The sequence below is a fragment of the Macaca mulatta genome, chromosome 14, assembly GCF_049350105.2.
Source record: "Macaca mulatta isolate MMU2019108-1 chromosome 14, T2T-MMU8v2.0, whole genome shotgun sequence".
Taxonomy (NCBI): Eukaryota; Metazoa; Chordata; class Mammalia; order Primates; family Cercopithecidae; genus Macaca; species Macaca mulatta.
Window position 1 is genome coordinate 29,971,205 of NC_133419.1, and position 25,303 is coordinate 29,996,507.

Here is a 25,303-nt window from a genome sequence, read left to right on the forward strand (position 1 = left end):
ACATTTTAAAGTTGATGTAACTTAAGTATGACTCACCTTTTTGCTGTTGTTACAAGAACAAAATAGCTCAGGTTTTGGAGCCAGACCTATCTGGATTTGGATCTCTATTTATTTTAGCCTTTGCAACCTTGGTCAAGACTCAAGTAAAGGCTCTGTAACATGGTAACTTCCTTCCCTAAGTTACTATGGGGGGCAACTCTTTGGAAGACCCTACCATTGCATGTAGTGTTCCTTTCCTTTACTGGGAGGATCCACATCAGTTCTCAGTGTGTCCTACTGTCCTGCTTATAGGTGACCCTGAGTCACACTTACTTTTACTTTCCTGCAGATGGTTCCAGATTCCAACTGTGCCTGGAGAGGTTCCTCCTCATGTAGCCCCTGAAACTGTATAGGGGAGGTGCCAGTCTTTCTAATCTCTGCCTTCACTTCTGTTCCAGTGCCAACAATATGCCCAAGCAGGTGGAAGTGCGAATGCACGACAGTCACCTCAGCTCGGAGGAACCCAAGCACCGGCACCTGGGCCTGCGCCTGTGTGACAAGCTGGGGAAGAATCTCCTGCTCACTCTGACGGTGTTTGGTAGGTATCTGCACCACCCAACCCCCAGTCCCCTCTTCTCTGGGACTCTCCTGGCTCTGTGGGGCAGCTGGTCTCAGCAGCCAGTCGTTCCACCAGAAAGGAAGCCACATGGTTTGCCTAGGGTCCTGTCTACCCAGGCTTCAGTGATACAATTTTCCTCCTTACCTCCTTTAGCCATTCGTTCTCCTTTGGATTCTAGTAGTTCTTAAATTTTTTGCAAGTAAGCATCTTGTGAGAATGTTGGCATGTGGATTCCTATACTCATGGAGACTTTGCTTTGGGCCATCTGAAATGAGGCCCTGCAGTCTACATATCAGCAAACCTTCTAGGCAGTTCCAAAGCAGTGGTCCATGGACCATGTTTAGAGAACCACCTGCATCAAGATAAGCCCAAGTATTGCACAAAACCACACTAAAATGGCTCCCAAGGTCTGAGCTTCTCCAGACACATCATTAATTTAGGTAATTTGGGCACATTGGCTAATGAGGTCAGTGCGGAAGATGTTTGCCCCAATGCCTTAATCTGATACAGCTCCATGTAGCAAGTCCTCCTCCTCTGCTTCAGGCCTCACCCAGGTGATGGTTGTTCTCAGGCTGTTGATGCAATCTTGGTCTTAAGTTTCCCATGAGGGTTTATTGAAAATGGGGCGAGATACAGTTTCTTATAATGACAACCACACCATTTCCTTTTTCAATCCCTCCCTTGTTCTTCAGCTCTCACTTAGGTTACACAGAGAAGCAATGAACAACCTGTCCTTCCCACCCTCCCACCCACCCACACACACCCACCTGAACCCCTCTATTCCATGACCTTTCCTTTGAGATAGATGCCTTGGTTGCCAGTGGCCCAGCTCACCACAGCTAAGTTCACTTAATAAGAAACCACAGGCATGGTTAGGTTTTCCAAAGGTTACCCACCATGTAACCACATCTAATTCATCATAGGACTTGAAGAAGTTGGAGAGTATGATTTTCACCTGCAGAAGAAAAAGAGTCAGGCTTGCAGCCACATGACTCCCTCTACATCCATGGAATTAACACCGTAGCCTGCATTCCTGGAACTCCCTCCCTCCATTATGGCCAGTGGTACTGACTCAACTTGTGGTTTCTGCAAGAGTCATTCATGTTGGCCACCCATTTGCAGAGATCTAAAATTTTTCTTCTGAGATCTGAGTCTGTAAAGTGAAAGATCCCTGCCAGCATCTCTGCCTAAATTGTTTCCTCCAAAATTAAATATTTTAGACTCCATTCTTGAGCTCCCATAAGATCAGCAATCTAAAAACTATGTAAAAGGACACAGAAGTCAAGGACAAGCCTTGAGAGTGAGCCATGGGGAAATTATTGGAAGCCAAAGAAAATAGATAGGAAGAAAAAAATAGAATTCACACTAGCTTGGTCAATTAAATGTTCTTTTCATCTGGTCTCCAGTTACAATGAGAAGACACACATTAAATGCCATGCCATGTGGTCAAGCTTGGGCTGGGTGAGGAAGCAATATCTGTCCTTGTGAGTTATTTCTTTCTTTTTTCTTTCTTTCTTTCTTTCTTTCTTTTTTTTTTTTTTTTTTTTTTTTTTTTTTTTTTTGAGATGGAGTCTCACTCTTTTTGCCCAGGCTAGAGTGCAATGGTGCCGTCTCAGCTCACTTCAACCTCCGCCTCCCGGGTTCAAGTGATTCTCCTGCCTCAGTCTCCTGAGTAGCTGAGATTACAGGTTTCCGCCACCACGCCCAGCTACATTTTTGTATTTTTAGTAGAGACAGGGTTTCACTGTTTTGGCCAGACCGGTCTCACTGACCTCAGGTGATTCACTCACCTTGGCCCCCCAAAGTGCTGGGATTATAGGCATAAGCCACTGTGCCCAGCCCCTTATGGTTTATTTCTATGGACAATTTCTGGCTCCAAGTAGAAAAATAGCCTCAAAGAAGTTGGAGTCAAGTTGCCAGTGTGCACTTTCATAAGGCCTTGAGAAGGTTCTCCTTGACTCTTTGGGTGTTGACTTTTTTAGAATAGTTGGAGGGATAGAAAGTCTTCTCGCTAGTCAACAAAATTAGCTTCACTTATCTAATGTTGTTTTTGTTACACATTGCTCATCATCTAATACTGCAGAAGCATGAGAAAGGTCAATGTTGCTGAAATAAGTGTCTACAGTTAGTCATTTGACGAGGGCAAAAAACAAATTCAGATTGTTTTCCCCTTCCTTTTAGGTGTCATCCTGGGAGCAGTATGTGGAGGGCTTCTTCGCTTGGCATCTCCCATCCACCCTGATGTGGTTATGTTAATAGCCTTCCCAGGGGATATTCTCATGAGGATGCTAAAAATGCTCATTCTCCCTCTAATCATCTCCAGTTTAATCACAGGTAAGATGACCTCACCAGTGCCTGGCTAACATGGGTCATACTCCTGCCCCAGCTTTTGGATTGACTAGAATCTCAATTTGGTTGAGGGAAAGTGATCGTCTATGTCATTTCACTTCAGAGCTTTGGTTTTCCTGTCTCTGAAATGGGGATAATCAACCCTAAAGAAATAAAAGCTTGCCATCAATTAGTCAAGTCTATTTGTCTTTCTCTCCAGCAAAAAAAAGAAAAGGAAACACAGCCACATGTTACAAGTGATGATACCTCTAGTGGTTTTAATTTTTTTTTTTTTTTTTTGAGAGGGAGAGTCTCCCTCTGTTGTCTAGGCTGGAGTGCAGTGGTGCAGTCTCGGCTCACTGCAACCTCTGCCTCCTGGGTTCAAGCGATTCTCCTGCCTCAACCTCCTGAGTAGCTGGGGCTACAGGCGTGTGCTACCATGCCTGGCTAATTTTTGTATTTTTAGTAGAGACAGGGTTTCACCATATTGGCCAAGCTAGTCTCGAACTCCTGACCTCATGATCCACCAGCCTCCAAAGTGCTGGGATTATAGGCATGGGCCACCATACCTGGCCTTAATTTTTAATGTCTACTTTTCTCACCATTCTAAATTGTATTTTGTCCAGATACTGACAAAGGTAATAAATGGAAAAGGAAACTTTCTACTATTTTAATCGGGAATAGAGGGAGGTTGGCATTAAAAATAAATGAAATGCTAGGTATGAAAGTCCTCTGAGTTTTTCAGAACAAAAGTACTCCTAATATGTGGCATCATGTTCACTTATTTTTGACTAAAATAATTAATTACTGTATTTGAAAGAATTTGGTCCTCCTCTGTGGGCTTATACTGATATTTTCCTCCTTACCAAATAATATTGCTGAAACAGGGTATAAATTGGTGCCCTTTGGAGACTAAGCTCTGAGTTAAGGGCAGGAAGCCAAGCTTTGGTCCAAATTTGGGTACCAGCCAGCTAAGTGATCTGGAGAAGTTATCCCCCTGGACTGGCAAGGCTCTGGTCACTCCAGGAGATTCAGGGGCTGAGCTGGGTTGTCAGACAGCCTCAGCTGGTTGACCAGTGACCCCAGTACCTGAAATGCTGGAACTCAGAATCAGGCACTTAGGGGCTTAGTGGGATCTTATCATTCAACACTAGATTGAGTGAAATGGTGCATTTACCATGAATGCTCCTCTCTAAACCAGATAAAATGTTCTCTAGGCCTGTTAACAGATCATACATTGGCCAACTTGGTGGGGAAACCTAGCTCCCATTGGCTAGAATTAGACTTTAGCTTGTAAAGAGAAGTAGGTCATACGTAGGTCAGCTTAATTTAGAGCAGCTCACATCACTAACTTCCTCCCCCACAGCAAAAAAGACTGACCCCCAAAAAGGGGTTCAATCTCTCTTTCTGGTAAAAGCAGGAACTGAAACCAGGAAGTGGACACATTGAAGAAACAATTGGAAAAAAACCCAGTGGGGCTGGAGTTTTTGTTAATTTGCTTGGAATTTCCTCTAACCTCCCTAGGTATAGATGAAGTGCCCACCATTGGCAGGGTGCTTCACAGGGTGTTCCCTAATCCCTGCATGAGGCTGGGAACGTGGATCTTCATGCTTCACCTCGGAGAAATGAGAGGACTGGGCGAAATCTTCATTCTCAGACTCTCCATGTCAGTTACCAGTAATATATTCAAAAGACATTTTGAGCGTGGGACAGAGCTACTAACTTTTTAGTCTTCCAAGTGAGGACATTAAAACCTAAATAAATAAACAAGTTAAAAACTAGCATGTACCAGCACCATCGCATTGCTTCATAAAAGAAAGGATATGTTAAGACCAAAAAAAAAAAAAATGTGGAAAGAACATAATCTCAGAATTAAAAATGGGTTGTCTTCAACTTTATTTTAACTCATTATTGCAGACTGACAAAAAAGTTGTCACAGACCATTCGTAAACTCTAAACAGGAGAATCTTCAACTCTCCCAGTTCTGTAAAATCTTGAAAATCTCCCCGGAAAATAGAATGATAAACTATGAGATTGACCAAATATTCAGTCCAGTCGGCCCTGCATATCTGTGAGTCCCTCATGTGAGGATTGAAAATATTTGAGAAAAAAAACTAATAAAAAATACAAAATAATGCAAGTTTAAAAATATAGTATAACAATTATGTACATAGCATTTACATTGTATTAGGTATTGTAAATAATTTAGAGGTGGTTTAAAGTAGACAGGAGGATATGCATAGGTTATATACAAATATTACACCATTTTACAGAAGGGACTTGAGGACCTGCAGATTTTGGTATCTGTTGGGAGTACCAGAACCAATTCCCTCATCAATACTGAGGGAAGACTACAGTAGGGGATTTAATCAGCCATTAACACATTTGAGTAATATGAAGCCAATGTCATAGAAATGTAGACATAGGTCATTAGCACAAATGTAATAGAATTAATCCTTCTGCATTTCTTTTCAATCCAGGGTTGTCAGGCCTGGATGCTAAGGCTAGTGGCCGCTTGGGCACAAGAGCCATGGTGTATTACATGTCCACAACCATCATCGCCGCAGTGCTGGGGGTCATTCTGGTCTTGGCTATCCATCCAGGGAATCCCAAGCTCAAGAAGCAGCTGGGGCCTGGAAAGAAGAACGATGAAGTGTCCAGCCTGGATGCCTTCCTGGACCTTATTCGAAATCTCTTCCCTGAAAACCTTGTCCAAGCCTGCTTTCAACAGGTAATCCAGAGTTCAGTTGTTCTCTCTTCTCCAGTTCTCTAAGTTATCAAGGCGATAACTTAAGAGTCTATTTTGCCAGGCGCGGTGGCTCAAGCCTGTAATCCCAGCACTTTGGGAGGCCGAGATGGGCGGATCATGAGGTCAGGAGATCGAGACCATCCTGGCTAACATGGTGAAACCCCGTCTCTACTAAAAAAATACAAAAAACTAGCCAGGCATGGTGGCGGGTGCCTGTAGTCCCAGCTACTCGGGAGGCTGAGGCAGGAGAATGGCGTAAACCCAGGAGGCAGAGCTTGCAGTGAGCTGAGATCCGGCCACTGCACTCCAGCCTGGGTGATAGAACGAGACTCCATCTCAAAAAAAAAAATAAAAAAAAAAAAATAAAAAAGTCTATTTTAACAGATCAACTCTGGTAGAAATTTTCTTAATATGTAATTATCTCTGTCTAGGCCCAGGGATTCTATGAGGTGGTTTAGGGCAGGATCTTGGGATTGGAGTCTCCTGATTTTAACTTTTTTAAACCTCCTTTTTTTTTTCCAGCTCACTTAATATCTTTTTGCTCTGGGATTGTCCTCCTTTTTTCTCTCTCTCTCTCCTTATATCTATCTCTTCCTTTCCTTTTTGTGCATGAGGCTGGGAAATGTGTCTTTGAGTCATCCATGGGCATATTTTCATTAACCTTGCCCACAACCTTCTAGAGTACACAGGGGTTCTTAAACTTGGCAGTAAAGCCAAACCATCAATGGCACTTTTAAGAAAATACAAATACCGTACACAATCAGAATCTCCAAGGGATGAATCTGGAGCTTGGGTATTTTTTTAAATTGTGGAAGTAATACATGCAGATTATGAAAGATTTAGAAAGTATAGAAGTACATAAAGTAAAAGTTAGAAGCTTCTACTTTCCCTTCTCTAGAGCTACTTCTGTTGAGAATGTTGTTTCCTCCCCTATATTTTTCTTTTGCCACATATACAAGTGTGCATAATCTTTAAAAGCGTTCAACCCTGGCCAGGCGTGGTGGCTCATGCCTATAATCCCAGCACTTTGGGAGGCCAAGGCAGGGGGATCATTTGAGGTTAGGAGTTCAAAACCAGCCTGGCCAACGTGGTGAAACCCTATCTCTACCAAAAATGCAAAAATTAGCTGGGTGTGGTGGCATATGCCTGTTATCCCAGCTACTCAGGAGGCTGAGGCAAGAGAATTCCTTGAGCCTGGGAGGCAGAGGTTGCAGTGAACAGAGCCACTGCACTCCAGCCTGGGAGACAGAGTGGCATACTGTCTCAAAACAAACAAACAAAACAAGAATTTAACCCAACGGTACTCCATTGTTCATAAAATGTTACATTTGACTTTTTCATTGAACAATGTTTTAAAGTCATCTCTTCTTTTTTCATGATTGCATAATATTTTTAAAGGATAAATTCCTAGAAGTAAAAATGCCCTGACAGGAGTTTTATATTTTGAGTTTGCTGGCTCTTGCAAAATGGCACTACAAAAGTATGTAGCAGTGGGTACAGATTCCTTAGCAATGTACACTCTTGCCTGCTGCATACATGCCTATACATTTTTTTAAACTTGGGATTTTTAAAAAATAGGTGATTCTGCTGAGTGGAGCCACTGAGTTAGCTGAGTAGGCACCATCCACTACCCTGTTTTCTAGCCCCAAGGCCTGCTTAGGCTAGAACACACTCCACACACGCCAGTTCCCATGAACCTGTGTAGAAACTAAGCTAAAACCAAGCAGTCTCCTTCAGCCATTTCCAAGCACAGAAGAATGAGCTTAGGACACAGGTAGCTTAGAAGAAAAGTGTGTATTCCTAGCTGTCTCCAAAATGTAGTCCTTAACCATTGCTGAACCCAGATTACTCTGTTCCCTAGTTTCAGATACCATTTTAGTGGTACATGTAGCATGGACCTATATTAAAGGAAACCACTCCAGGCCAGGGAAGTTGGATGCAGAAATAAATAGAAATAAGCTGGAGGAGAAGGTGCTTACTGGGCTCCATCTGTATAGCATGTTTGCCCCTCAGCCAGCCTGCTCAGAAAGATGAATTGACTTGCTTTAGAGTGAGACACACAATTGGGTGCTGTCCATTCTTAACGTTTTGGAGAGAGTGTTCTGGGATCGCAGCTGCAGGAGGCTGAGCTGGTAGTAGACTGGGGGAGAGTGGAGCATGGGAGGGCCTGGGAAGGACAGATTTGGACTCAGTTCTGTGCCTGGTCATGCCATGCTCTGTGAGAACAGGAAGGCAGGACCAAGAAGCAGGCAGGCTCCTGGAGCTATTGCTCTGGTCTTGGAGTGAACTTTTGTGGAGCTGGCTACACTCACACTCGGTGAGCGTTACGGTGGATGGGCAGTCTTTGCATGCAGCTGCCCATGGCGAGAGGTGCTGTCTGCCACTCTGGAATAAAGACATGAGCCATTCCCTTCCCCATACTGGCCCTGACCCCAACTTTCCTTTGCCAAAATTCATATGAGGACTGAGCCTTGGTCCCCCGGTAGGCTCAGGATCAAGGTCCCTTTGGGTTAGGACAACCTGAAGAAGAATGGTGTAGAATCCACCTCAGGGAGAGAATGGGAACAGATTCCTTAGGCCTGGGAGGAAGGCACTGAGGAGGACTTGAGACAGGAAACTCTTTTAAAGGGACATGGCATTTCCAGAGAGAAAGGGTGCATGAGAAACATCTGTGTCCATGAGTACAGCTAGAAGTGATTTAAAATAACCTGTCTTGAGTGGAGGAGGCTCCCTGACCAGAGTTAGAAACAGAGATGTAAAGAGAAAGATGAGCTCCCCCCAGAGAGGAGACTGCCTTCTCCCAGGTGACAGGGCCTGGTTTGCCCAAGTCAGGTCCCTGTGTCTTTGTGAGCAGGGAGGTCTCCTGCTTGCTATTTGGGGCTTACTCTGAACTAAAGTGAGATTTCCAAGAGAGTAACTGGCTGTAAGATATGGCCTTACAATATTAAACCCAGAATCACCTGTTTTTAAAATATCTCAAGTTTAAATTCTGAAGGAAAAGAGCATGGGTTCTTTTCCTCCAGAAAATTCAATGATTTGTGTATGTTCACTCGGCCAATACTTGTGAGCAGGACGGGCTGCCAGGCTGTCTGCTTTGCACAAGGATGCCATAGGGGAGGAGAGAGATGAGGTCCCTGCCCCAAGGAGCTCACTTACGTTAAAGGGGAGGGAGGTAGACCAAAATAAACATCAGGGAAACACAGAAGAGACTTAAACACTGAGACAGGTGTTCTCTGAGGGCTAGAGGCAGGATGATAGGCTGGTGGTAACTAGGGGAGATGTTTGAGCTGAGAGGATAGGGGATCAGAATGAGTTAGGCCTACAAAGAGCTGGGGAAAGATGCTTCTCAGTAGAGGCACACATATGCAGAGGCTGAAAAGTACTTATAATGCTCAGAGAAGAAAAAGGAGGCTGTGTGAGGCCAGTGTTGGGGGTACAGAGACTGGAGGAAGGTGAACTCAGCTCAGGCATGACTTGGTGGGCCAGGGGAAGCTAAGGATACAGACAGGGCTATAGATAGCCACACTTATCTGTAGACTGTATGTAGACAAGAAGAAAGCTGAGTAGGTAAGTTTATGGTTTTGCAGGTTTTACAGTGAGACATGATGGTGGCTTAGGGTCGGGGAGACTGGAGTTGGCACCTGCTATGCTTTGGATGTCTGTCTCTTCCAAAATTCATGGTGAAATTTAGTTGCCATTTTAACAATATTGATAAGTGGACCCTTTGGGAGGTGATTAGGCCATGAGGTCTCTGCTCTCATGGATGGGATTAATGCTGCTATAAAAGAATGAGTTTGGCTCCTTTGTGCCTCTCTTTGCCTTTCTACCTTCTTCCATGTAATGATGCAGCAAGAAGACTCTTGCCCGATGATGATACCTTCATTGTGTACTTCCCAGTCTCCAGAATGGTGAAAAAATAAATTTCTGTTTATCATAAATTATCCAGTCTTAGGTATTCTGTCGTAGCAGCACAAAACAGACTAAAACAGCAAATACATGAAGTTGTGCAACCAAACAGGTTCTGTGAATCAGGAACTCAGGCAGAGAACTAGGCCTGTGTTCAATGTTCCTATCTCCTCAGCTTCAACTTACACTACTGGCCTGTGCTATTTGGAATCTGGATTTCTGGAGTCAAGCATAACTCATCTTGAATCCTGCCTCAGCAACTAACTAGCAAGCTGCCTTTGAGTCGAGGGGCTACTGTTGACCTAAGACATAATGGATGTAAAACAGGTAGCAGCTGGCCTCCTGCCCGATCCTGACAGCCACCATTCATTTAGATCCATGAGTATTTCTCTTTTAAACCAATTTAGGCTTCTTTAGCATTCTTAGGATAGGTTGACAGTTGACTTTGGTCCCCTTTTCTTTCCTGGGAGCATGACTCTGCTGTTCACAGAAGCTTCTCTTGTGATCCTTCCTGCATTCACTCTTCACACCAATGTTGCCCAGATGAAGGGGCCACATTGAGGGGAGAAGTGGGCTGCCTGTTCTTCCCTCACACAGCTGGCCCTAGGCTTCCTCTCTCCCTGCACGAGTACATGTGGCCAGGCTAGAACAGAGAGCACCCTCCTCTCCTCAGAGAACACTGACCTCCCTTTCCTTCCATTTTGGATAACTGGCAGTGCAGCTTTGCTTCCTATGGAGCCCAGCACAGTAGGATTGGATCCCTATAGCTTAACGTACAGCACAGCCTGTGGAAATAACTCAATGGAGGTGAGGTCATCTGAGTTGAAGCCCCAGTTCTGCCCATACCTCCATGACGTCCAACAAGTCACTTGACTTTCCTATGCATCTTCTTCCGTATCTATTCAGGGTTCAGCCATCTGTTACCTACTACATGCCGGCACTGACATTCTAGGATTCTGCATTGAGTTCTATTTTAATGCCCCTGGAGGTGGTGTTTTTTAGCCTCAGATGTGGATTTTTATAGCACTCTGCATGTAGGGTGCCTGGCACCTTTAAAAATAGGACCACTGCCATGGATGTCGAGGAATAGCGGGAGAGGTTCCTTGTGAGTCATCTGACAGAGACGCTTGGGGAACATTGAGCAAGGCTTGGCATCACTGCTCAGAAGGAGCGGCTGTCTTCCCACCTTGAATTTGGATCTGAAATATGAGCAAATGCTCCTGCCATGGTGGCTGCTGGCAGCTGGCACTCTTGGTGCCCAGATGGAGATTTCCAGCGGAGCCTGGCTCTAGAAGGAGCCCAAACTGAGGCAGCCTGTGATGCCCCTATCCAGTGGGGACCAGGTTGGGGGGAAAACAGGTGGATCATGAGTTGCTGATCTGACCCCTGCCAAGGCTTTCTATTCCTAACCAGACCCAGGGCCCATCACAACTGGAAGGACCATCACAACTGGAAGGACCATCACAACTGGAAGGACCATCTAACTAGGTCTCACAATTGGGAAGAGCATCCAAGTTAGATGTCTCATACTGTTTCTGAGCTACAATCGTAGGAGTGAAAGAAAACATTTATCCCCCAAGTTTAAGACTGTGTCCTATTATTGACCATAGTACTTATAGTACATTTGCAAATTATTTTTATACATTCTATACTTATGAAATCGTGTCATTTGCAGCAACATGGATAAGACTGGAGGTCGTTATCTTAGGTGAAATAAGCCAGGCACAAAAAGACAAATATTGCATTTCTCATTTATATGTGGGAACTAAAATATTTGAACACATGGAAAAATAGTGGAAAAATGATAACAGAGGCTAGGAAGGGTGAGTGTGGGGGAAAGGGAAAAGATGAAGAGAAGTAGCTTAAAGGGTACAAACATACAGAAAGATAGAAGGAATTCATTCAATGTTTGATAGCAGAGTTGGATGACTGTACTTAAAAAATGCATTGTACTCAGATGATAGACACCTTAAATGCCCTGATTTGATCATCACACATTGTATACATGTAAAAAATTTCTCATGTACCCCATAAATTTGCACAAATAAAAAATTCTGTAATTATCTGTGATTAGGACAATTGTATCTCACTGTGTATAATAAAACACTGCTTTGTAAATAGACATAGAAAATATTCTCCAGTTTTCATAACCTTGCTTTGGCATTTCTTAATTATTGTTAACCTGTTGGGAACCTTAAAATATATGAGTAGCCAGGCTTTTTTTTTCACCTCATAGGCCAAACCTCAACTTTATGCCTTTTTTCCCCTCACTCTGTTAGATTCAAACAGTGACAAAGAAAGTCCTGGTTGCACCACCGCCAGACGAGGAGGCCAACGCAACCAGCGCTGTTGTGTCTCTGTTGAACGAGACTGTGACCGAGGTGCCGGAGGAGACTAAGATGGTTATCAAGAAGGGCTTGGAGTTCAAGGACGGGATGAACGTCTTAGGTAGGCCAGCTGGTGGTCCGGGATTCTGCTTCCCTGTCTATGGCTGGGCTCTCCTGCACTCCTTTTTCAGAAAACTGATGACTCAGCTGTCCTCTAGGTGGAGCAGGAGGCTCTCTCTGGGGAGCAATTTGAGGGTCACTGGGACTGAGAGCTGAGCGATTTAAGGAAGAGGGAGAAGGGCAGAGGAGACCATGAGGGGACAGGGCAGCCAGAAGCTGGGTATCGGAAAAAAATAAGGGAGCTTACCATCATTGGGCACATTCCCTGACTCTCTGTGTGGTGTTAGAAAGTCACTTTCTCTGACTCTCTATGTTATTAAGTGACACATCCATTGCTTTCATTTCTTAAGCATTTTTTAAAAGCTGCCCCCATGTACTGGTGCTGTGCTAGGTGCGGAGGCTGGACCACCGCAGCTCTCGTAGTCTGCAAACAAATGCAATGCTACCAGGACTGTGAAGTGTTGGAGTAGGTACCAAAGGAGCTTTACAGATTATCTTGTTTTACTTTCTGGGATCCCAGTGAGCTCTTTCTCCTAGCCTGGTGCCTTCTTAGCATGCTATCCTAGAGGTTTTTGGGGCTCTGCAGTTGGGCAGACCTGGGTTTGGATCCAGTATGGGCCACTTAACTGGTTATCTGACCCTGGGCAAGTTACTCCATTTCTCTGAGCCGCATTTGTAAAATGGAAATGGGATTGACATCTGTTTAGTAGATTATTGTGAGGATGAAATGTGATTGTGCATATAGGACACAGTAGCTGATGCCATGTGCTCTCTCCATATGAGCTCTGATCATTATTCCAAGTGGGTGGAGAGCTGAGGGACATACCTCCATGAGGGACAGAGGTTTCTTACCATGTGAGCGGCTCTAGTCTGCCCAGTTTGCTCCCCTCCCACTCAATGGGTCCACTCCCTTCCATAACCTCCATCCACCATTAGAATGGTGTCCCCTAGACAGGAAATAGGGGCGTTTGGCCAAAACCTGGGAGAAATGGTGAATCTGGATGGATGAAGTATGTTTATTTATCTAAGCACAATTTCTAAAGGTTTGGATGACAGCTGCTTAGAGATGAATGAGCTCAGTAGTCCTTTCACATTGTCATCTAAAAGATCGCATGGCCTGTCTCCTTAGTTGGGTTGTCAGATAAAATACAGAATGCCCAGATAAATTTGAATTTTCGATAAAAGGCAAATAGTTTTTTAGTGTGTGTCACAAATATTGCATGGGACATAAGAATACTAAAAAAAAAGTATTCATTACTTACCTGAAATTCAAAAAGTAATTGAGTGTCATGTTTGTTTGTTTGTTCCAAATTTGGTAAGCCTACTTCTTAGCTATCCAGAATGGTACAGAGAAAGAGGAGAGAGAGGGAGCAGAAGGAGCAGAATTGCATAGTCACCAAGAAGCAGAAGCGGATCTTTTTTGTTTGGCCTGGCAGGAAGCAGGTTGGGTGAGTGAGAGTGAGGGAAGAGATGAATTGACTAGGTTGCTGGGCAATGGAAGATCAATAAACATTGTTTAACAACCAGTGGGAGGTGAGAGGTGGAAGAAGCGAGGAGAAGGAAGGAGAGTTCCTCTAGGGAGGTTTTGCAAATATCCCCAGCACCCACCACTGAGCAGCTCTTCTCCCTCACTGTCCAGCTATCTATGTCCCTTTTAGGACCTTCCTAACTCCCCCGTGGTCCTTTCTGGTGGGACATAACTTAAAACACCCAACCCCCTTTTGTCAAAGTGTTCCTCAGTCTTCTCCATACTCTGGAGGAGTTTGAGGCCATGAACAATGGGGCCAGGGCTTTGGAGTGAATCATTCAAAGACTTTCCTGGTTGTTTCCAGAGTCTTGGTGGATTCTGGGAAGTCACAGGACCTTTGGCTCTACTGGGGAGTTTCAACACAACTCACTACTCTGTAACCCCAGCGGCCAAGTCCAAGAGGGTTTTGTTCAGATGGAACACCCCCGTTTCAGTGAGCAATTTCAATTAGGCAACGTTTACAGAGAAAAATTACAAGCTGAATATGGTTTCCATCCAAGTGCAGATCAAGGCTCTGGAAAGCCAAGGGAAGTTAAACTGTTGAGAAACTTCCCATTTACAAATCATGGCTGAAATAAGGTTCTTTCCATGGTCTTCTGAGGGTGGAGATAGTGGCTTTTTTTATTTTTTAGTTTTGCTGTCTTTCTGTTTTTTGTCTTTGGAAAGTCCCGAGGATTAAGCACTTGCAATAAGTGAAGATACAACCCCAGCTCTTGCCTCCCACTTCTTTAAGGAACCACTTCTCTCCTAAGAATCCTCCAGAAACAATTCTGGGCTCCACCCTCTCCCAACTGCTTAAATCAACTCCAATTCTTCCTTTAAAAACCTATCTCTCGTAGGTATGGCCAGTTTCTGCTGACACTGAATGGAGCTTTTTTTTATTCTAGTTCTTTGGGACCTTGATACCTCAGGCATTTTTTTCTTAATTTCAAATGAAATTAACCAAGTAATATGAGCTATTCTCAACCAGAATATTCAGATTGACTCTCTCTCCCCGCCCACCTAGCAGACTCCTCTCCATGGGCTTGAGAGAAGGACTTGGGAATGGCTTGAAATTGACTTTGTACATTGCTGCAGGACTAGTTCCCTCTGTCCTGGATCTAATCTTCCCTAAGCCTTTGTCTTCCCAGGCCAATAACTCACTTATGAAGTCATTTGTCAAGCTTTCTAGCTGAGAGCAAAAAGAGGAGATACTAAATGTGAAGTATTAGCAACCCCAAGTGCAAGTAATGGATTCTTTTTGCTGAAGATAGAAAGGACCCAGCAAAGGGTAGTTAGACAATCTGGGTTGATATGTGTTTGGCGTAAAGAGGTTAATGGGTTAGATGGCTAGGGAAAGGGTAAAGTCAAAGGTTCAGAAAGAAGGAATTTCCTTCTAAGAGAATCAAATTATGATGCTAAAATTTACTGAGTATGGGTTAAGACTTTAAGCATAACTGGACAACATAGGAAACTGGATATAATAGGGAGGGACTGGAAATTAGGACTGCCGAATTGAGCAGGTTAGGTGTGGAGAAGAGGAAAGAGAAGATGGCTCGTACTTCAGAGTCAGAGAACAAGTCAGGTGGGCAAGCAAAGTCCTGTAGCCAAGGACATAGTAACATTGATTTATAGAACATGTAAGTAGTAAGAATTGAGACCTTAAGACTGTCAATACTAGATCAGGGGTCAGAGGTCAGGGAGCACATGGGGATTGGCAATTAGAAATCCAGATAGCCCCCAGGCACTACTGGAAACACCTGTAAGCCGCACAGTATACCCCAGTCCCTGGATGCATTGGAGTGAGACTCCAGGCCTGAGCATGAAATACCAAGGGAGAGAATGGAAGGGACCAACAGGAGTGGTAGGAAGAGCAAAGCCAGGCCTAGCCTTGGAGGAACTAAAGTGTAGGGCAGATTCCCAGGACCTCAGGCATAGGGATGAGGTGAAACCAACACAGAAGTAAGACTCATGGTTGGGTATTGGAGTTGGTCCAAGACCTAGTGCAATGTGATGCTGACATGAAGAGGGCAGAGATGAAGCTCCTTAAATCCTTCCTGGGGTTAGGATTGACCCCAGAGGCTGATGTGAGGCTGGACTTAGATACAAGTCAAGAATGTCAAGTGAAGGAAGAAGAGAGTGGAGAGACTAGGAACTAGCAAAATCTGACAGTGAATCTATATTCTGTCTTTATGATCCTGAAAAAACAAATAAAATAAAAAAGAAAGCATTCTAACCACTTCAGTCATGAAAAGAATTGTGACAAATTCATAAATAACAGATTACATTTTTTAAAAACTGGATAAAATGGAGTTTCAGATTTCTTATTGTTTTCCCTTTGATTTTTCAGTATTTTTTTCTCCCTGTCATTTTATGTATGTAGTAATAAAAAATAAATTTTACATTTAGGATTTTGTAAGAGTGAAACATACCAGCCATATGTTGACTTGGGATAATACCAAAACAAACTAGATGTAACTCTAGCAAAGAATTTATTGGCTAATTGGTCTCTGCTATTCCAATATTGGCTCCAAAGTTTGCATGATAATCCCCAAGTCCCAACAAGCCTTTACTCGTTAATCTGTGTAATAATGGAATCTGCTTACACATGACTTCATAAGTGAGGGGAGGGAGAAGAGAGCACCTTTTAGTTCGGAATGAAAATGAATACATTTTTCTGAACCTAACACTGCTTACAGTTTAACTTGCTCATGTGGAAAATGTTCAAGAAATCCATAGTTATCCAGGGGAAAGTTACATTCAGTATGAAATATAATGGTTTTTTTCTTTTAATGTCTAATTCATAGGGTAACCAGCAGTGAGAACATGGCTCCATACATTTGGGAATGGTAAAGAATGAGGAGAAAAAATACATTCTTTGTAATTTGTCCTTCTGTGTAATGTGATTCACCCAACAGGTCTGATAGGGTTTTTTATTGCTTTTGGCATCGCTATGGGGAAGATGGGAGATCAGGCCAAGCTGATGGTGGATTTCTTCAACATTTTGAATGAGATTGTAATGAAGTTAGTGATCATGATCATGTGGTAAGTGGCCTTGTTCTTACTTCTTCTTAGCCGTGGGTTGAGAAAGCCTTGGGGTCCCCAGAGGATACTGGAGCTCTCCCTGCAGGAACAAGTTGGCATAGGCTGATCAAAGGTCTTTCCAGAAAGACTTTGAGAAAGGGATGAAAATATCTTTTTTGGAGCTTCCCCTAAAACAAGGGTAGACAAATTATGCCCCTTGGGCCAAATCTAGCCTACTGTCTCTTTTGTATGGCCAGCGAGTTGAGAATGGGTTGTATATTTTTATGTAACTGTCTTAGTTGGGTTGCTATAACAAAGTACCAAAGACTGGGTGGCTTAGAAACAACAGAAATTTCTTTCTTATGGTTCTGGTGGCTGGAAGTTCAAGATCAGGGCGCCAGTATGGTTGGGTCTGATAAGGGGCCTTTTCCAAGTTGCGGACCAACTTCTCATTGTACCCACAGTTAGAAAGATATTTATTTATTTTTATTTGAATTTTATTTCATTATAATTTTATTGAGACAGGGTCTCACCCTGTCACCCAGACTGGAATGCAGTGGTGTGATCATGGCTTACTACAGCCTCAACCTCCCTCACTGCAGCTCAAGTGATCCTCCCACCTCAGCCCCTCAAGTAGCTGGAACTACAGGTGCACACTACCATGCCCAGCTAGTTTTTGAAAATTTTTTGTAGAGACGAGGATTTCACTATATTACCCAGGCTGATCTCAAACTTCTGGGCTCAAGTGATCTTCCCACCTAGGCCTCCCAAAGTACTGGGATTATAGGCATGAGCCACCTCGCTCAGCATGAAAAGAGATTCAGAAAGCTCTCTGGGGTCTTTTTTACACAGTCATTGTCTTTCCATCTGTTATAACAAAATACCTTAGACTGGGTAATTTATAAACAATAGGAATTTATTGCTCATCCTTCTGGAGGCTGACAAGTTCAAGATCAAGGTACTAGCAGATTTAGTATCTGTTGAGGGCCTATTCCTCATAGTTGGCACCTTTGTATGTGTCCTCACAGGAAGGGGAAAACAGGCTCCCTCAAGCATCTTTTATTAAGAGCACTAATTCCATTGAAGAGGGCAGAGCCCTCATCACCTAATCACCTCCCAGATGGTTCACCTCTTAACACCACTGCCCTGGGAGTTAAGTTTCAACATATAAATTTGGGGGACATATGAATTCAACATATGAATTGCAGTTTTTGCCATTACTTTCAATGGCAAAAACCACAATTACTTTTGCACCAACTTAATAATTAACTTGCCTAAGATTATTATAGCTAGGTAGAGGAAGAGCTATAGTTCATATTGGTATCAAAATCCTTGATACCTAAGCAGGTAGGTTTTTTGGTTTGAATCATCTAAACAATATTGTTTCCCCTTGATTTCACGTGTGTTTATAGTCAGTGACTCTGAAATCTAGGGGAGCCTAGGAGAGCACGAGGATCTACTCTCTCATCGTGGAAGCTCTGTCGTCTTCAATCGTAGGAAACTTTTGGTGTCCCATATCCATCAGACAGAAAGCTTTTTACTTGCATTTGTTTCAGATCCCTAGGATGGTCCTGTATGTCTGCCTAGAAAAAAATAAAACCACTCTTAGACCAAGTCATAGCTGTGTTCTCTTTTCCATAGGAATTCTGGGTTACCTATTCCCCATCTTTGCATGTTCCAGGCTTACCCACTTTCTTTGCCAAACCTCTTCTGATCCTTTTCCACTTTTCTGTAGGTGCCTTTCATGGAAATTCCAGCTGCTTTTTCTCTTCTTCTTTTTCTTGTCTCCCACCCCACCTCACAAGGACAAAAATCTGTTCTTATTTTTTATCTCCACAGAACCAAACATGGTGATGTGCCTGTAGTCAATTGTTACTAAAACTTTAGGAATGAGTGGGATAGCTGAAAACGCCAAGATTTCAGATCAAGAAGATGTTCCTCACTATTTCATGAACCATATTTAGCAGACCTGGCTTGTTCAGATCATTGTTTTACAGTGCTTTTAAAACACAGAAAGGATGCTAATGAAATAACATGTTCTCTTTCATGATTGTACTGATCCTTCAGCTTCTCAGGCAATGCTGGATTTCTGGATATTTCTTTTGTATGAAGATTTGGTAATATGGTGGTGGTGTAAAACATATATATACATACACACACACACACACACACACACACACACACACACACATATATATATATATAGAGAGAGAGACAGAGAGGGACAGAGAGAGAGAGAGAGACAAAATCTTGCCCTGTCGCCAGGCTGGAGTGCAATGGTGCGATCTCAGCTCACTGCAACCTCTGCCTCCCGGGTTCAAGTGATTCTGCAGCCTCAGCCTTCCAAGTAGCTGGGATTACAGGTGCACACCACCATGCCCGGCTAGTTTTGTTAATCTTTAGTAGAGACAGGGTTTCGCCATGTTGGCCAGGCTGGTCTCGAACTCCTGACCCTATGATCCGCCCACCTCGGCCTCCCAAAGTGCTGGGATTATAGGCGTGAGCCACCGCTCCCAGAGGTAAAATGTATTTTTTAAGTCCTTCAGATTCATCTGAGTCTGTTGAGAGTTTAGTACATAAAACACAAAATGCAGAATAAGTCTCTTGCTTAAACATTAGGATTTTCCATTGTTTCCTAGAATTTCTAGCAGATTATGCATCTTTACTCCAAATATGCAGCCCATATTTCTGTAATATGATGCCAATAACATGGACAATGTGTGTGTCCTTCCTACGTCCATACCAATGTGATTTCCACTAAACCCTTGCAGGAAAGGGAATCTTCTAGGACATCAGATGAGTCAGTGGGATGAAGTGTAGCCTCCCTCCTCCCCAGAGATGGAGGGTGGTGGTATGAATTAAGAAGTTTCCCATTCATTGAAACCAGAACTCCTAAATACTTAGTATCATCTTGGGAGGTAAAAAGTGGTTGTGAGGCAGGAGTAAGACCCTAGAATGATTTCTGACAGCTGTTTGGTTACTTCATCTAGGCTCACAGTCAGGACGATGTCACGTGACATGAGATGCCAATTCTACACATTTCTTTAATTCTTTCACTGCCTCCTCAGCATCAGTATTTGCTAATGATGTGTGTAAAAAGGTTCTGGATAAAACAGTCAACTACTATTTAACTGACCCCTCAAAGCTTAAAAAATCAGAATTCTTTTGTATTCTTTTCTATGTAGCAGTTATAATAGTAATAATAACAAAATGTAACATTGAAAATATTATAATAATTGTTTTTGTTATTAAATTATAAATTAGAATTACTAACTTCTTGCTATATGCTCAGTACTATTTCAGTTATAGTACATGTACTAACCCATTTATTACTGAGGAAACAATTATTATTAAATAACTTAAATTTACCAAATTCCTGCTAAATACTTAATATTACTCCAATTATTTTACATGCATTAGCTCATTTATTCTTCACAATAGTACTGAACACAAAAATACGTGCTTTTGTTAACCCATTTACCAAATGAGAAAACTCAGCACAGAGGGCGACTTGCCCAGTATTATGGAGCTGTACAGAAGTAACACCTATGTCAATTTCTTTTCTACTTCAGACTGGATTGAATCCAGGATCCTCCTATTGCAAGCTGTGTGACTTCAGGCAAGTTAGACACATTCTAAGCCCCGATATTCTGATCTGTAAAATGGGATGATTCTAGAATCCATGCCATAGGTTGCTGTGAGAACTAAGACTGTGACCAACAGTCGTGAAGCACCTTTTTGGTGCTGGGAACTGTCTAAGCACTTTACATGGATTAGTATTATAGTAATAGCTGTTTGCTGTTACCAATATTATCATCAATTCAATCCATATCCTTTGTATCTCTGTGTTTATGAATTCTTTAAGAAACCTGAAAACCCCTCAATTTTTGTATGATTTTCATATCCTCATTTTCTTATGAGGTTATTTAAAACATTTTTTTCAAAATTTGAAAAACTTAAACAGAAAGTAAAATGTTTCATAATCTTACCCCTATAAAAACATAAGTGAGAAGTAAAATCTCTGCCTACTCTTCCAATTCCTTCTTCCAATAAACCACCATCCATCCACACTGTTAAAGAAAAAACTATTCAATGACACTTGTTAAAGCAGAGTAAGGCAGATTTTATTCAGGATCGTTGCAATGAGCACAGGGACCACAGCAATGGGATTTTGGAGTGGGGGAGAGAGATTGGGCTCACTTGCAAGTACACATGGGCAAGTGGGAATTTATAGGCATGGAGAAAGGTGGGGGCAGTGGATGGTCTGGGGTAAGGAGTATTTTGGCTAAACCAACCCCACAGGATTCTAGCTGAAGGCCACAGGGTGACCAGACATCATCCGGGGGAGGATGAAGAACCTGATCAGATTTGAGGGTGATCAGATTTTGAGGACGGAGGTTCTTGCTAACCTGACTTAGACGAGTGTTTTGCTAAACCGGATTTTATAAGGTTTAGCAGAGAGCCCAGAAGAGGCCAGAAGAAGGTTCCGAAGCCTAACTAAAATTTGGTCAAACAAAGAATCTTTGTCAATCCATCTATTTTTTTTTTCATTCAATAAATATTCTATTCTGTGCAGGCAATGATTTTAGGTACTGGTGATACAATGTTGAATAAGACAGAGAAATGTTCCGGCCCTCGTGGGGCTTACATCCTAGGGAAGGGAGAGAGGGAAAGCCAAAAGGGAGCAAATGGGAGCAGATTGTCTTTGTAGCACTTATTACTAATTCCAATAGTCATAAGTGCCGTGCAATAGCGAGAGAGAGTGATGGTGTAAAAGTGTTGGGCCACATGGTGCTGTCTGGGAAGTTGACCTTTAATGAAGAGCTGCAGAGTGAGCCAAGCAACCTAGTAAAGAACTGAGGGGAGAATGTTCCGGGGGAAGAAGTGGCAGGGAAAGGCTTTTGAGGATCAGAACAAAGGTCTAGAGAAGCTGCAGTGTGGTTGGTGAAAGGGGACAGAAGGAGGTGCAGTTGGAGAGGTAGGCAGTAGGCAGATCCTCCAGGGTCCTGCAGGCCACCTTGATGGGTTGGAATTTCATTTACTTGCAAAAGGAAGTCCCTTAATCATAAGCCTAGAGGCTGTACAAACTGTTTTTCACTCTGTCTTGATGAAAAGTTCTAATCACAAATGGTAACTTTGAACAAGAATCACTCTTTGGGTAGCTGGAACACGTATCCCTAAATGGATTGGGAAAGATGAAGATTTGTAATACTTTCTGAGCGTGGACAGCACCTTTCAGCTACTCTTGGAATGTGTGTTTAGCTCTATTGACAAGCTATTGGAAATATGTGGGACAGCACCAGAGGGGCTTCACAGCAGGACTGAGAAAGTCCCTCAGCTTACCTCCTTTCCCATCATCAGTGTCTGCCCCATCATCTGTCCCAGGCCTGTAAGTCCCAAATGAATTATTCCAGTGGGTTAAGACCTCAAAGATGCTGAAGAAATTGGAGCTAAGGTAAATGGTTTCCAAAAGGTCACCAAGTAATATCTGCATTTCATCAGTTGCAGTTAAGATTTTTGTTTCTCGAAATACTGGTTTTCAAACAGATCAGCATTACCTGGGGAGCTTGTTTAAAATATAAATGCCCCAAGGCCAGCTTCAGGACATTCTGACTCTGTAGGTGTGTGGTAAGCCCAGGGAATCGCATTGTTAACAGGAAGCCGGTGGTTTCTGACACCCGGACACCGACTGAATTCTAGGTAACTTGCCTGCTGTAGATGAGTGTGTTTGTGGAGTCCTGCGAGGGGCATCTTGGTGGGACCCTTAGGCTGGCAAGGGCTTTGAGACAAAGTAGGTGGAGGCTAGAATGGATACAGCAGTAAGAAAAAGACTCCACAGGCCAGTCCTGGATGAATCTGTGGCCCTGAAAACAGAGAACAAGAACAGCCTAAGAGCAGCATGGGAGCCATTCCCTCTCCCCAGCTCTCTAGCCGTGTCCCTCTCATTTGGAAACTGGACCAACAATCACAGGGCATTATTTGGCTTCAGAACTCTCCGTGCAGCCCTCAGCCTCTTTATGCACTTTGGTTTGTGGTTTTGATTGCTGGCTTCATCTCAGAAGATTTGAGTGGTGGCCTTGGGTGCTGGCCATTTGCCCATCCTTTTCCATGGCATATTATTTTCAATTAGGTAATTCATTGACATGGAAACCCAGGAACCCAGAAGCCCCAGTTTTGGAGTGAAGGCCTGAGTTGTTTGTTTTAAAAATGGGCGCAGTTGGTTGGCCACACCTGTAATCCTAGTGCTCTAGGAGGCTGAGGCGGGAGGATTGCTTGAGGCTAGGAATTTGCGACCTGCTGAGCAAAATAGTGAGATCTCCTACAAAAATAAAAGTAAACAAAAATTAGCTGAGAATGGTGGCATACACCTGTAGTCCTAGCTACTCAGGAGGCTGAGGTGGGAGGATTGCTTCAGCCCAGGAGGTCGAGGTTACAGCAAGCAATGATTGTGCCACTGAGTTCCAGCCTAGCTAACAGAGCAATACTCTGTCTCAAAATATAAAAAATAAAAAATAAATAAAATAAAAATAGGCACAAGAAAGTAACGGCCCTGAAAGACTTCATAGAACAAAGATTCTTACCTTCTTCTACTTAATGCTCATACTATTCCCAGAGATCAAGGTGTTTGGATTAGCAAGGGCTTCTGCTTGCTAACACTTCACTTTCTGGCCTTTAACACTCTCCATTTACAATGGGAGCTCATGCTTTTCCCAGCTGGCTAAGTGTCCCAGAGGTAAACTGTTACCTCTCTCTAGTCCATCTGTCAGTGGCCCAAATGCATTCTCCAGGAGACTCTATAGCTAGTCTTTTTTTGGCAAAGAGCCTTGAAAGCATTTTCTCTCCATTCTACAAATTGCTTGTCCCAGGAGAGAAGGAAAATTGAATGGCACCCAAAACAGCTTATAGTAGTGTTTTTCTGGACAGCTTTCAAGGGTGCTTGGTGCTTGGGAAAGAACTGATCTCTTGGTTTATGAAGATAAATACTTTTTTGCTTTATAGGAAGGTTCATTCTGCTTATTTACAGTCTCAGTGAACGAAGTGCTGGTCCCCAAGACTACCTTGATAATTTATGAGATGTTGTGACTATGGACACACCAGCAGAATATAAAACGGTGGGAGAGCTCAGGGTTTAATGACATGAGTACAGGTTTGTCTCAGACTCCCTAATGTCTAGGGAAGCAGTCCTCAGACTTGACCAGCCTGGACCCCACAGAAAGGAGAAGTAGGAGCTTCAGGCTAGATTCTCATATGGGAAGAGAACAGCTATGCTAATGTTTAATAGTGTCAGTTACACATCAGTTCCTTCAAGATTAGGTTTCTCTTGAGAGAATATGTTGCTATAAAATCATCTTGCAATTGGGTATCCCATGAGATGTTCTAGAAAGCATCACTAACTCAGGCTTAATAAGCATGAGTGGTGGGAGGACATGGGGTACATGTGTGAAAACAGAACCCACGAGGAATTCCTTTGTCAGGACTCAGAGAATTAATGGTACTGACAGAGATGCGAGAGGGCTTTTTTGCAGCACACACACATGCATGCTCAAAAATTTAATCCCCACAGCATCTCCATGAGGTTGGAGTTAGCTGCTCTGAGCCTTGACATCCATATCTGTAAAATGGGAATAAGCCACTAACCATGGTCACATATTAATAGCTAATAAGTGGCGAGATGAGCTCCATGTCTTACGTAGTATTCATATATATGTGTCTCATCTACTTTTCACATTTTTTCTTTAATTCAGGAAAGTGTTTGCTCCAGGCACAATTACAAGTCTCTATAGATCTTACAATTACAGCAGCCTTTCCTGACTCCCTGACCCCTGCTGGAAGCCTTATCTAGGGACTTCATTTTCCCCATAGTCTTTCTCTCAAGTATATTCATAATTTGTATTAAGGTAGCAACCTTCCCACAAATATTTTCATATCAGCCAGAAACTGTCACAGGCTGAACAAATTCATGCCCTAGCAACATCATTCTGGATACTAAAGAATTTTACCAAATATGGGAAGAATATATTCAGGTTGAGAGACAAAATAGCTTTCCCAAGAGTGAGGACCAAAGTAGTTTCCAAACTCTCTATAAAGTAATAAGGTAGAACTATAACATCAGTTTATATAGGATAAATTTGGCATATGGTGAATTGCTTATTGTTCACTAAAGAGAAGTGGCTTGTCTTGGTTGGGAAAATCCCCCAGTTGGGAGTTTCAGAGACCTGAGATTGTTCTCTTATTTCCTGGTTTCCTGGTCTTGGGCTGATTATTTAGCTTTTCTTAACCTCAGTTTCTTTATTTGCCATGTAGCAATAATGACACCTAGATTTTCGGGTTGTGGTAAGCATGAAGTGAGGGAATGAGTGTGCAGCTCTCACCATAGTGCTTAAAACAAAATGAAAGTAGTTAGCATTATTGTTAGAGTAAGTATGGAAAAACTACTTTCAGACTTGGAAGTCGTAAAACCACTTTTCTCTAAATGTACATTTTGGCCCATATGGTTTCCTTGTTCTTTCTCTTTCTCTCTCATTTTAATATATTCCCTATCTTCCAAGGTAAAAACAATGCAAATTTACAAATTCCAGCTTATGGTTTTCTAAAAAGCTCAAATTCCCAAATTTCTAGGAAGGAACTGAGGAACACAAATCAAACAAGATTCCCAGAAACACGCCTGAGTCTCTCAACTTGGAACTTGATGGTAAAGCTAAAAGATGGTAATGCATGTCTCTCCTTTATCCCTAAAACTCACC

General features: G+C 42.9%; 1 protein-coding gene across 7 annotated transcripts in view; it reads left to right on the forward strand.

The window, feature by feature from the left end:
* Positions 1–25,303, forward strand: part of SLC1A2 (solute carrier family 1 member 2) — a 167,095-nt gene that overhangs the window by 104,750 nt on the left and 37,042 nt on the right. For 6 of the 7 annotated variants that reach the window (XR_013403161.1, XR_013403160.1, NM_001261669.1 and 3 more), the window contains 5 exon segments: positions 438–577; positions 2,780–2,932; positions 5,407–5,657; positions 11,861–12,029; positions 16,454–16,580. Coding sequence is in view for 5 of the 7 variants with exons in the window: in NM_001261669.1 (NP_001248598.1) it covers positions 438–577; positions 2,780–2,932; positions 5,407–5,657; positions 11,861–12,029; positions 16,454–16,580 (840 nt within the window). In the remaining 2 variants the exon portion in view is untranslated. 7 annotated transcript variants of the gene reach the window in all.